The sequence below is a fragment of the Micropterus salmoides genome, unplaced genomic scaffold (assembly GCF_014851395.1).
Source record: "Micropterus salmoides isolate LMB-PRFRI ecotype aquatic unplaced genomic scaffold, ASM1485139v1 Ms_hic_scaffold_2, whole genome shotgun sequence".
Lineage (NCBI taxonomy): Eukaryota > Metazoa > Chordata > Actinopteri > Centrarchiformes > Centrarchidae > Micropterus > Micropterus salmoides.
In genome coordinates this window covers 16,870,122-16,882,823 of record NW_024041150.1, presented here as the reverse complement: position 1 = coordinate 16,882,823, position 12,702 = coordinate 16,870,122, and the positions used below count along the sequence as shown (strand labels likewise).

Genomic DNA, 12,702 nt, shown 5'->3' with positions numbered 1-12,702 from the left:
GATGAGGTATTCAGTAGCAGTCTACTACTTTTTATACATTTTCAGAATCAGCTTTATTGCCAAGTAGGTTTACAAATACAAGGAATGCCCTTTGGTGACTTGACTTGACTTTGCCTCGTCTGTGTCTGCATTTTGGGTGCACACCTCAGTTCAGACTTGTGCAGAGAACCAACATAAGGGGTGAGTTCAATCCCAAAACGTTTTGCAACATTTTGGGATTGAACGACAAGTTTCCTTGAAACGTTGTGCAACGTTCCGCCATGGGCTTGAAGGTATGCGTACACAACAGGATGTTCAACACACTGGTGATTCAAAACAATAGTACCAAAACATTTGTAATGTTACTTGTGGTTCTCCCCCTTAAACCTTTTCACACAATAAAGGAAACAACACATGTACACATTTGCACAGTTTTTATTCCTTAGTGTGCTGTAAAGTACAACACACCAAACAACTAATTATTATTCTCCAACTTCCTGTGTTTGGTTTGGGACAGGCCCAGAGATTCTTGTCCTCCTACTCCACCTTCTCTCCCTACTCCTCCTCCAATTCCTAGGGCCTTTCCGAAACTAGACCATCGCCACTTCCACTCTGATATGGAGTGAACTCGGAGTCACCCTCACAGCCAAGTTGCAAAACTCGGTGAATGGCAGGTGAGAGAGAGAGAAAGGGGTCAACAATAAAGCCTCAGTTTAGCTGGAAATTTACAGTGTAAGTTGAATGAACAGAGACTGCAGCTCTGCAGCTTCTCGAGATTAAAGCAGAGCTACCGTGTGTAACCCCCCCCCCCATACACACACACAAAAACACACATGATTCGACAATCAGTCAACTATAGGCAGGACTTGACAGTTCTGATTCGACTATGTAAATCCTTAGTCGGGGACAGCCCTATTGATCACACAGCAGTTACATGTTGCTGGGACCATCAGAGATCTAAGATTGGACAGATACGTTATTTAAAGGCAACAAACCACAGAGAAAGGCTCAATAGGTGCATTTGAACACTTCAGAGGAACTTGTGAGGTGTGTCCTTTTTGTTCCAGCCACAGAGTCATGTGCTTGGAGGTATTGTTGTGGTCGACTGACATAGAAGTCATCCCTCATCCCTTTTTTTCAGAGCCCCAGAGCACTGTGACAGCAACATGTCATGTCACTATGCAATAAGCAATACTCAGTTTTTTAGTTTTCACCAGATGTTTTGATTGTTTAAGCAGCCAAATTTCTTCAGTGAGTTGGTCAGCTTTTAATCATCATAACTATGTATTATGATCAAATCATTTTTCTTGGTTCTTTAACATTTTCACTGTCACAAATGGGCTTTTTCTTTTCCTATATCCCATCTCTCCTCAGAAAACATTGCATCTGTTGAGCACTATGTAATAAAGGTGTTTGTTTCTCTCAAACACGAGACGAGACAGTGAGCCGACTGAAGATGGCGGGAACTTCTGAGTTCCCGCTCTGGTCAAGCTTGCTCACGTCAACTTCAGCCCACTGGTGGTTTTGTTTTGTCACCCCCCTCCCCCCCATGACAGGATGTCTATGTGGTTTTATTTGTGATGCTATTTGTTTGTTCCAGCAGCTTCACAATAACACCTTCGCTCTTTCACTTCTCGTTCACAGAATCCTATTTTTACATTCATCTAGCCTGTTACCAGTGTAACTCACACTTGGAACGTACATAAACAAAAAACAAACAACTGACTTTCTGACTTATTTCCAAAGGTTATGGCAAATATTGGTACGAAAAAACTATGAAGATACTCATCGTGTGTATGAAGAGTGAAAAGATTTTTTTTCATGTAGCAAACCACAGCAGCAGCTACCACTCTCTGGCCCCACTGAAGCTTAGAGCGCATGAACTCTCAATGTAATTTCTAACCAGCTACCAGAAATCTAACTGATGTAAAAAAGTTAATTTAGAGCACGCTGAAGATTTAGGAGCCCATTGAAAGCTAAATTGGTAAGTGTGTGGTTCAAAGCATGAAGCTGTAGAACTTCAAAAGAGAGGGTAGCAACATTTAATATTTAAAAACAGCAAGATAGCAGTGATACATGACAGTGAATTCGAGGATAGACTTTTTCATATCTTACTGGATAAAAGATTCCATGACTTATAATAAAAAGTTACATAATGCCATATGTCTACAAGAAGGTAAAATCATAAGCACGTGGGAGAAGTTTGCCTTCAGGGTTTTCTGGTAGACAGACACTGCCTTTCTTTTTTCCTAAACCTAAACAAGTAGGTCTCTAAACCTGACCTGGCTTGAAGCGGTGGCCTGAGGGCAAACTTCTCCCACGTGCAGCAATTTTCATTAGTTCTCAAGATATTGGGCAGAGTTGCTTTCTTAAAATGCATGATACATGTGTGGATTTTAGTTTGGAAACAAGAAAGCAAAGGAAGAAAGGCTTACAGTTAGTTGAACTAATGATAGAGCAAGAGCAAAAAGCATCCTCCACCCACACATTTTTGGGAAGCACAAAACTTGACAGTATTGAGCACCTAGTTCCAAATGACACTGATAGGATATTGAAGACAAACAAGTACCAGCACTGCTTCCTCTTTTACTTTTGTCTGACTCACATTCTCTTAAAGCAAGAATGGGAGGATCTATGTTCCTTTTGAGCTATGACTGGTTTGAGACATTAGGTCGTCCTACTGTCACTTTGCATGACTCAGGAAGTATGCGTTCAAGTGAGAAGTCAGTAATCCCTCGTCTCTACTGAATCAAAAACTGTAGAACTTTTACCGCAGTTTTGTTAAAGCATGTACATACAGACCACAAACATCAAAAGGCATTGTTGAGTCACAACCAGTGGCCCGCTTCTTCTGGGTAAAGGTCTACTCCACGTGTTGACAATGCTATTAAATTTGCAAGGGTCTGACAGAGTTAGACCGAAGGACTGAAGCTGGTTAAAGCGTGGGAACAGGTGCGAATGCCTGACAACAATCCGACCATTTCTCTCACTGCAACGTTAAAATCAGGCAACATGTGACTGAAAATCATATCCACAAACCTCTCTAGCCAGCTTCTGTTTAAAGGATACTAATGGCATTTTTTAATAAATTCAGTTTTATTTTTAAGTCATGTCCTACAAATAATGTGTACTTTAAATGACTGCTACTCTCATTCTAAATACTTCATACTACATTTATTCAAACTGCATTAGCATACAGAAATTATGTGATTGGTGGATTGTATTTCAAGTAATTTGCAAGTTTTCTGTAAAGAAATGAAGTGAAACCAACATATGTCCGGGCAGAGTCTAAATGGTATGAATGAGGAAGTGGTTACATAAGGTTATATGGGATTTGTAGTAGGCATAATAAAATGTGAAAATAAAAATGATAGCTGCTGCACAGCAGTGAGTCAGGGTTGGGGGGAAGAAAAAGAAGGAGAAAGAGGAGGACGATGAAAACAGGAAGAGGACAAAATGACAAATACAGGGTGTGTCAGCAGAACTGCTTGGACCCTAATTATTTCAAATATCTTTGAAATCATGTGGCTGATTGCTCTAGCTGACAAACTGAGATGCTGTATACTGTCAACAATTTTGTTTTTGAGACACAATTCTAAAATTTCCACACTACATCTACCACAACATCAAAATGTCAAAAAACACTGGAGATTCATTTAGCAAGAATTTGCATTAGGACTACATTAAACATTTTGATGCAATGTGGGCTCAATTTGTAATAACTCAAAAGGGAAAGTCTGAAGATGCAGTGTGGCACGTTTGTTGTCAATGAAGCAAAACATTTGAGAGTGTTAAATTAGTTTAACAGTTTTTGAGAAAAACAGAGTGATGGACTTCATAATTCCTTCCATGTTTGAATGATTTATGAATGGGAAGTTTTAACCTTAAGACAGTTGCTCGAGCACCACCATCAGGATATTAGCTCACAAGTTGAGGCAGTTTGGGAGAGGACTGGGCCTATGTGCATTTCCTCGTCGGAAGAAGAAGAATGGCATTGGCAAATTGGGACTGGCAGCAGAGCTGCCACTATAGAATTTGACGTATTAAATTATTGCATAAAGATTCCATACTTTTTCTTGCTGTGACTTTTAACATTGTGGTAATTTGTCAAAACCACATCTGGACCCATGAACAGCTATGGCTAGCTAGCTAAGAACACGTACTGAAGTTACTGAAATAGCATGAACAAAAGTTAACATCTAGTGGGAACAAGTTCTAACATTAGCAAGCTTGGAAAACTAGCTAGCTAGCTCCCCAAAAGTGAAGCCAAATCATCTTGATTGCCCCCTGGTGACTGGCTGTAGTATAGGTCCTACACCCCGCCCCCTCCATGTTATTAGGTGGTAAATAGGTCATTTTTCTGATGTTTGGCATTAATTAGTTATTGATTCCTAAAAAGAGGGTTTTAGGTCATGATTGACAGCTGAGCTGGCTGGGTGCAGGACCACTACTGCGCAGGGTGAGAGAATCATAACAATGATGCTACAGTACATAGGGCTATGATGTGCTCTCGTCAGCAGCGCACCACGGTAGTTGACATGGTATCTACTACAAAATGCCACTCTGGCTAATCCAAAAATGAGCTGAGGCAGGCCAAATGATGCCTGGCTGCTGAACCACTTAGCATCTAGCCTAAGGGGTTAAATAGTAGTTCCGCAGTAGACACTGGTTCCAACAGGAAATAGCCCTGTAGCAGTATTTCATAGTACCAAAACTGGCTTCACTGTTCTCCATTCAAACCCGTGGGGTGGCTTCCTCCAGTAATATACTGTCTATGGTCTAACCACCTGAGAGGGCACCCAGCTGTCTCTCAAAGCAGCCGTGTCCTTAATTATGCATATATTAAGTCTTCATATAATTTAAACAGGTAAGTTATAGAAAAATTCAACCTCCATACAATTGTCATGAATATGGAAAGTAGCTATAGAGATTAAAATTAATTTATTTGTATCAGGCTGTAAACATGTTTATGAACTGAAACAAGTTGTCACACATACTGTCCTCAAACGTAAAACAACAATGATCTAACAAGAAAAAAGACTCACACCCCACAATATTGCACCTCTTTTCACCTGATCAGACTTGTCTTTTTCAAAAGAACAAATCCCTCTTAACCGAACCAGTCAGCTTAGCCAATCACAAACAGCCTCCGTCTCCTATAAGAGTTGGGTGAGTAGGTCAACACAGAAGATACAGACTGCAGAGCTTCAGGGATGATGCCACTTTACATGTTTCTTCTGCTTCTCTGTAAAATCTGTAAGTTTTTTTATAACATTTTCATAGTTTATGTGTTCATGAATATCATTTTGATTGAGAAGGTTGAGGTTTAAAAATGTATAAATAATATTATTGTATGCATTTCTACACAGCTCAGGTTCCAGCTGTTAACAAGACCTCAGGTATAACTCAGGATAGTGGCATCATAACAGCTAAAGCTGGACAGAATGTGACTTTGCGATGCTTTTGTCAAGATGACGCTGCATCTGTCCTTTTTTGGTACCAGCAAAGTTTGGGAAGCAAGCCTCTCATTATATCATATCGGATAAAGCATAACCCAGATGTTACCATCTACCCTGCATATAAAGAAAGGTTTCAAATCTCAGCAGAAGATAAAGACGGTTCCAACCATCTCATAATCACCAACCTTCAACTCTTGGATTCAGCAACATATTACTGTGGGATTTCAGAATTCAGCGCAATAGAATTTGGACAAGGAGCTTTCCTTCATGTCAAAACATCGCTGTCCAACATCCAAGCTGTTGTCCATCAACCAGCGTTGGAGCCACTTCGGTCTGGAGACTCTGTGAATTTGAGCTGTACAGCATACGCTGAACCATGTGCAGGGGAGCAGAGCCTCTACTGGTTCAGACATGGAGCGGGTCAACCTGCAGTCATGTATCGCAGCGCGGGACAGTGTGAAAACCTTTCCAGTGAAGAGTCTCATATGAAAAACTGCACTTTAAACCTTGCTATTAAGTCTGTGAGCTCCTCTGATGCAGGGATGTACTACTGTGCTCTGACCTCCTGTGGGGAGATTGTGTTTGGAAATGGAACCAGAGTGGAGATTACAGGTAGGTGATAACGGCTTATAATACATATGATTTTTTTTTTCACTCTGAACTAGTTCAATTGACCATATTTATTGTATATCGATAAATCTAAATATATAACAGGAATAGTGAAATATGTTTTCTCTTGGCTGCATGTTAGGACGTTCTACCAAACTCCCCCTCCTGGTGTATTGTCTTTGTCTGGCGTTGACAGTTTCCATTATCGTGCTCCTTGTCTTGGCTTTCATCATGTACAAGTTGAAGCAAAAGTCATGCTCTGTCTGCAAAGGTAGGAATTTCAGAATTAAGGTATCTACATATTTTTCTGTATCGATGTTGCTTGATTGTTCATGTATTTTACTTTGCAGGGACTGTTTCTCATGTAACATGTTCAGCAGCTTCTGATGCCATGGTAGGTGAAATAATACAAGCCAAATGTATACCGCTAAATAAATAAGATGCCAATAATAGCTATGGTATTTTTACTTCAAGTACTATACTGTATATCTCACATAATTTGCATTTTGTCATTACTAGAGCCAAGATGACATTCTCCATTATGCTGCGCTGAGTCTGAACAGAAAGAGCAAACGACTTCGTCAAGAGGACAACGTGGAGAGTGATTGTGTATACTCTAGAGTAAGGAGTCGAAAAGAGTGAAAAGTTAAATAGGACTTCACCACTTCTTAAACTTTTTTAATTATCTCTCTCTCCTGTCAATGACTAAATGTATAATATTATAAAAATAAATCCATTTTTTTGTGTAATGTGTTTGCAGTATTTTGTATGTTCATTTTGTTCTGAAAGTGTTCAACAATCACATGGATCAGCATCTTCATGTATACAATATAATACTGTAAACAGACGTAGACAAAGCAGCATCTTGAAAATCCCCCAAGACCTATTAATATCTTCTTTTGCCAGACAGATAAGCACCGTTCGCACCTTCAACCTGTAGCCTGCTCTCACCGTTTACCTTTCACTCCTGTGGTGAAGGTGGTGTGAACACAGAGCACAAGTTTCCATTAGTGGAAACATTAAGTCCTAGCTTCAACACAGGAAGACCAGCCGGTAGCTTTCAGGCCACAGCATCTTGCACCTCAGTGCGCCGCACTGAACCTTGTGAAACAAGCACCATGTCTTAGCTGCAGAAAACATGCTGTGCACAAAAGAAGAACTAAAGCAAGCCGTGTTTTGTCATTGAAATTAAATGAAAATCAAGACAACAGACTTCAGTGAAGTGAAAGGATTTTTACATACCTACAACTCCCAACAGTCCACATTTGTTTCTTAGCTCATGGGCAGCCTGGTCTGAGTGAAGCTTTCTATTCAGTCGATTTTTTTTTTGTCAACCATAACAGTTTAACTTTCACAGTTTCACTTCCCTAAGACACATATGTCTGAATTTGACCAAAATTTATACTTTTTAGGAAACTTACCATAAAGTTGTCCACTGTTTGAGGAAGAGGACAGACATGATCATGCAGGCCCAGAACCTCTCAGCTCACAACTCAGGTCCAATACGAGGTTCTTTGGGTTGATAAAGTGCACCAAGTCACATGGAGCAGAAACATTCATCCACTGGTCTCAAAAGACTAAAGATCAAAATGTTCCTGTGCCAAAGAAACTATGCCAAAGGGATGAGAAAAATGGCCAAATAATATCACAAGATATTTTATGAAGGATATGAAGAATACATTATGTGCCAGTGCTAAAATATGTTACCATCAAGAGGTCAGAGGTCAATGTCCTACTGTTTGCAACCCTTAGATCAACGTTTTTCTTTTATACAGTCTATGCTATTATAAATACTGCAGGTCCTGACACCCTTTTGAAAACAAATCTTTCCAAATTCTTTTTGGATTTCCATGCAAATTCTGTTCACTGACCATGTGACCATTCAGAGTCTGTCTGATTGGCCAATCAAACACAGGGTTGTCTCTGAAAAGCAGAGAACGTATAGTCTCTCAACCAACCACGGCAATTTTTTCAAAATGACACCTCCTATGTCCACTTTGTATGTGACATGTCTGCTCTTGGAGGGAATGGAAAAGTTGTAACTTTTGTACGTTTGCATGTTGTCTTGTCTTCAAATGCTCTGCAGTACATTTGTCATCTACATTATCCTGCAAGTCAAGTTAATTGTGCAGTTGCTTGGTCTCCATTTTCTCCTCAGCTGATACGACAGCTCTTGAACAATCATCATCTTAACGTTTCGTATGAGTTCGTGTTGGTGATGATGTGACATTGGAATGTTTCTATTAACATGGTGTTGCTGTGATCTTTTACTGGTATAAGCAAACTATATGGCAGAAACCACAGCTGGTGTCTAAATTCTATAAGCATGACAAAAATGGTAGTTTGAATGGTGAATTTAAGAATGATCCACGTTTTGGACTGGAAACTACCACAGGTAAAAATCACTTAAAGATCTCATATGTGCAGATATCAGACTCAGCTACTTATTACTGTATAAGTGGCTATTCATATGTGCATGAATTTCTGGAGGGCTCTATTATCGATTTGAAGGGTTCAGGTCTCTTTGTTGTAAGCTAGGTGTTGTATTTCCACTCACCATACTTGTAGTTAACAATGTAGAAACACAGAACCACACATAACTGACTGTGGGCTGTGGTACTTGAGAAAAAGAGAGACAGTGTTAGCGTGCTCAGAGACATCAGCGCCGGCCTTCTCACAGCAGGATGACAACAAGACCTGCCAACATGTGATTTATAAAATACACATCTGTCCATTAGTGAGTGCCGACCCTTTGTGTACTGGTGAAGCCTGTTATTTTTCACAGGTTGTTTACTGTAAATGAGCTGATTGTGCACCACAAGCCCAGAGGTGTTCTTTTTTTAGCCTCTGTGTGGTCAGCAGTCGAAGATCAGAACTGTAGTTTTGTAGTCATTAAATGTACTGTATAAACAAAACAGTGGCCATGATGTGCTTTGGTAGGAGCAGGTGAGGCAATGAACATCCCTACATAACTTCTTACTGTTACCAGCAACATTTCACATGAACTAATCATAACCACACAAAAATATATTGTTTAAATAGCTGATGTAACATGGGCATTAGGTTACAGCACCTCCACCTTCTTCCTGTTGGCACTGGTTATTTCATTTGATTTATCTTTGATCAAATATTCTGACCAGCTTTTTTCCTACACAGTGTCATTCTGTCTGTGCTGGCACTGGCAACATGTTTCACAAGAACTGTGGATATTATAGACTCAGCACACCATTTCTGATACATGGAAGGTTGAAGGTAGGCAAAATGTTCCTTTAATAGTCATAGCTGATTTGTAGGCAAGTTGTATAGCAATCACAACTGCTCACACCTTTCAACCCTGATTATTTAAAAAAAGACATCATTGAGAAACATACTTTAAATGTTGCATAACCAAAAAGCACCCTAATGACGTCTTTTTACACACACCAACCATTTACAGAACATTAGTTAGTTATTTAAGTGTAAGTAACAAAGTCTAATAAGTGAGTCTTGCCATTGCCCACATTCTGACTGAACATTTTAGCGTTTAAGTGTTGAATGAAAGAGGAGAATTCCCACGAGTGGAGCGTCTCTCAGAAGACCTGTTTAAGCTTGCAGGTCTTGCTTAATGCAATGCATTTAAAGCAGCACTGAATGTGTGTTCATTGTTTCCAAATCAGGATTCTAGGTGTTGCTTCTTGTTAGCCAATCAAACAGAGTCTTCTCTCTATAGAGCGGAGAATTGAGATTCACTTCATTCAACACGGCGAAATGAACACGATGACACCTCTGGGGTTTGCTCTGTATCTGATTTATCTGCTCTTGGGAAGAATGGGTAAGTTGTCTGGTGTTACTGTATTTGTATTTACTATGATAACAAACTTTGCACGCAGACATTATTAAAAACTTAATCATTGAATTAAACATGCTTTTTCTGGATCTTTTTCTCTTCAGCTCAGACAACTACTCAGAAATCTTCCATTTATGTTCTTCAAGACAGTGGTTTTTATTCAGCTAATGTTGGTGAGGACGTGACTTTGCGATGTTTCTACGAAGGTGACGCAGTGATGTTTTACTGGTATAAGCAAACTCTGGGACAGAAGCCATGGCTCATTTCTACCTTCTATAAACATGACAAAAATGGCACCTTTCATAATGAATTCGAGAACAACCCTCGTTTCACACTAGACACAGGAAATGGTAAAAATCACTTGAGAATCTCGGATTTATGCATTTCAGACTCAGCTACTTACTACTGTACAGGTTTAGCTGCATACAATATGGAATTTGTAGAGGGTGCTACTGTCAGTGTAAAGGGTTCAGGTTTTAACATACCAGCTTCGGTCCATCAGTCAGCATCTGAGCCCATCCAGCCAGGAGGCTCTGTGACTCTGAACTGTACAGTACACACTGGGACCTGTGATGGAGAACACAGTGTTTACTGGTTCAAAAACTCTGAAGAATCTCATCCAGGACTCATTTACACCTATGGAGGCAGGAACGATCAGTGTGAGAGGAATTCCAGCACACAAAACACACGCCTGTGTCTACAACTTGCCACTGGAGAGCCTGAATCCTTCTCATGCTGATACATACTGTGCTGTTGCCTCATGTGGACACATACTGTTTGGAGACCAGAAAACGTTGGACTTGGAGTGTAAGTAACATTATAACAGATGTTTCATATAGAGTATACTGTAGTTATGATTTCAACCTCCTCAGCTCTGTTGTGTCTCCTATCGTCTGGATCTGTAGATGATGAAGACTCTTTTGTCTTGGTGTACTTCTTGATTGGAGCTTTGTTGTTCACCACCATCCTGATTGTTGTACTGGCGTACGCAGCCTATACAATGAACAACAAAAACTGCTGCCAAAATACAGGTAAGCTAACTGTCATTTACTGTATTTATGTACTGTATGGTGGATGCGCAACTATTCAAAGATACAAAAAGTAAAGTTAACCAAATCAAGACAAGTCAGAAATCAACCTATTCCATGATGATAATTGCTTAGTTTTATTCAATGGTTTATCAGCTGTAAATCTCATCAGCAACGCTTTACGATTACGATTGTTAACTAGAGACTTTGCACCGTTAAATGTTGCTGGTGTTGACGTGGTTTTAGTATGGGTCTTTATTGATTCATGTATGCTGCTGTGCTCTGTGTTCCATCATACTTTAGCAGTAATGTCAAATCATTCTCCGCACCATCTTAGTGAATTTTGAAGGCTTTTCTTGTTTTTTGTTAAACCAGACTCAAGATCTTCAGCTTTCTTGGCTGCAAATGCAGGGGTGAGTATTTTTGGTACATCACACCACCATAAAAATGCATAATACAGAACGACAACAATTGATTGGGGGTGAAAAAAGTAACACCTGTGCAAATTAATGCAATTCAGTACTAGAATTCATACTGCACACAGTAGCTGTTATTTTCCTCTGCAGGAACTTGCCAACCCATGACATGGAGCCTTCCATAACCAGCACTTTTAAGAAACTGAGTATCTGGTTCTAGGTTCCACTTGCATTTCCACTGTGTTACAAACCAGAACATTTTGCATATATATCATTGAAATAGCTGAATGTGAATGCCAATATGAAATACATGTTTAGTAACGGGTCGTTTTGTTGCTGTGGAAAAGGTCTATTTGTAAAGCACAAAGGTACTCTTCTGTAAGTGCTGTTATATCATTGTGGATTATACTGTACTGGCATTGCTGATGGTATGTTCATGTTGAATCAGACAAGTGACCTGCATTACTATGGTGATTACATGTTAAAATTATATTTTATTACCAGGATTACCAAGATTCAGACAACCTCCATTACGCAGCTTTGAGGGAACTCAAGGTCAACACATCAACTAGACGGAAGGATAACACACAGAGTGAATGTTTGTACTCCGGTGTAAGGCAATAGAGCTGGGAACATTTCATCTATTTCTGTGTAAGAAGAACTTGTCTATTAATCTATATAATGTATTATTTGCTGTCTCATTTCACTTCATTATACTCAATGTTAAGTCTTGACTTGCAATAAACAAATAAAACAGGGTTTCTTGATAAGTATGACCCATGCTGTCAATGTGTGTGCTATCTTCTTCTACTCTCATTATAAATTTATAATGTACAGAAACACAACCACACAAAACCCATCTCTGTGGTGGCTGTGGGCTCAGGTAGTTGAGTGTTCACATGGGAAAATAGCATTAAAACAAAATCAGTGCCAACTGTGGAGGACCTGCAGAGAAACTAGATATTTTTTTTTTATGTTGCACTGCTGAATGCATGGAACATACTACTTTCATTATGGCGAGTACACCATCAGAGAAACAGGCCACACCCATCTGTTTAATACCCCCTACCTAGCGAAAGATACTTTGTATCAGTTATGTCTCATTTCCTTGTCATAATTTAAACCTTGACACTCGCACAGTGAACACACTGGAAGATTAGTTGTTGTCATTGGACAGCATTAGATCAATAGACAAATAAAAGCAATGAGTGAAAGAAAGAAAGAAAGAGCTAGAATGAGTGCATGGGAGAATTTGTGAGTAAAATGTAACAGAAAGAGAAACTTTCCATTATTGGGTCCGTCTTAGTGGTTACTTCAAAAGCAAATAAAAAAGCTAATTAAACTCTCAGTGACAGTAAGGTAGTCAGCATGCTCACATCTCAAGT

General features: G+C 39.6%; 1 protein-coding gene and 1 pseudogene across 1 annotated transcript; both read left to right on the top strand.

Moving 5' to 3' along the window:
• Nucleotides 1-5,177: 5,177 nt before the first annotated feature.
• LOC119912154 lies at nt 5,178-6,796 on the top strand. Its single transcript, XM_038731187.1, has 5 exons — nt 5,178-5,235; nt 5,349-6,050; nt 6,190-6,318; nt 6,398-6,441; nt 6,567-6,796. The coding sequence occupies exons 1-5, from the start codon at nt 5,193-5,195 to the stop codon at nt 6,687-6,689; spliced, it is 1,041 nt and encodes a 346-aa protein (XP_038587115.1). The 5' UTR covers nt 5,178-5,192; the 3' UTR covers nt 6,690-6,796.
• A 3,058-nt stretch (nt 6,797-9,854) lies between these two features.
• On the top strand, nt 9,855-12,069 carry LOC119911896 (annotated as a pseudogene).
• The last annotated feature ends 633 nt before the right edge of the window (nt 12,070-12,702 follow it).

Bases quoted from the DNA above. Each gene is read 5' to 3' on its own strand.
- LOC119912154 (XM_038731187.1), top strand. From the start codon at position 5,193: ATGATGCCACTTTACATGTTTCTTCTGCTTCTCTGTAAAATCT. The intron at 5,236-5,348 runs GTAAGTTTTTTT...ATTTCTACACAG, and splicing joins TCTGCTTCTCTGTAAAATCT to CTCAGGTTCCAGCTGTTAAC. The intron at 6,442-6,566 runs GTAGGTGAAATA...TGTCATTACTAG, and splicing joins CAGCAGCTTCTGATGCCATG to AGCCAAGATGACATTCTCCA.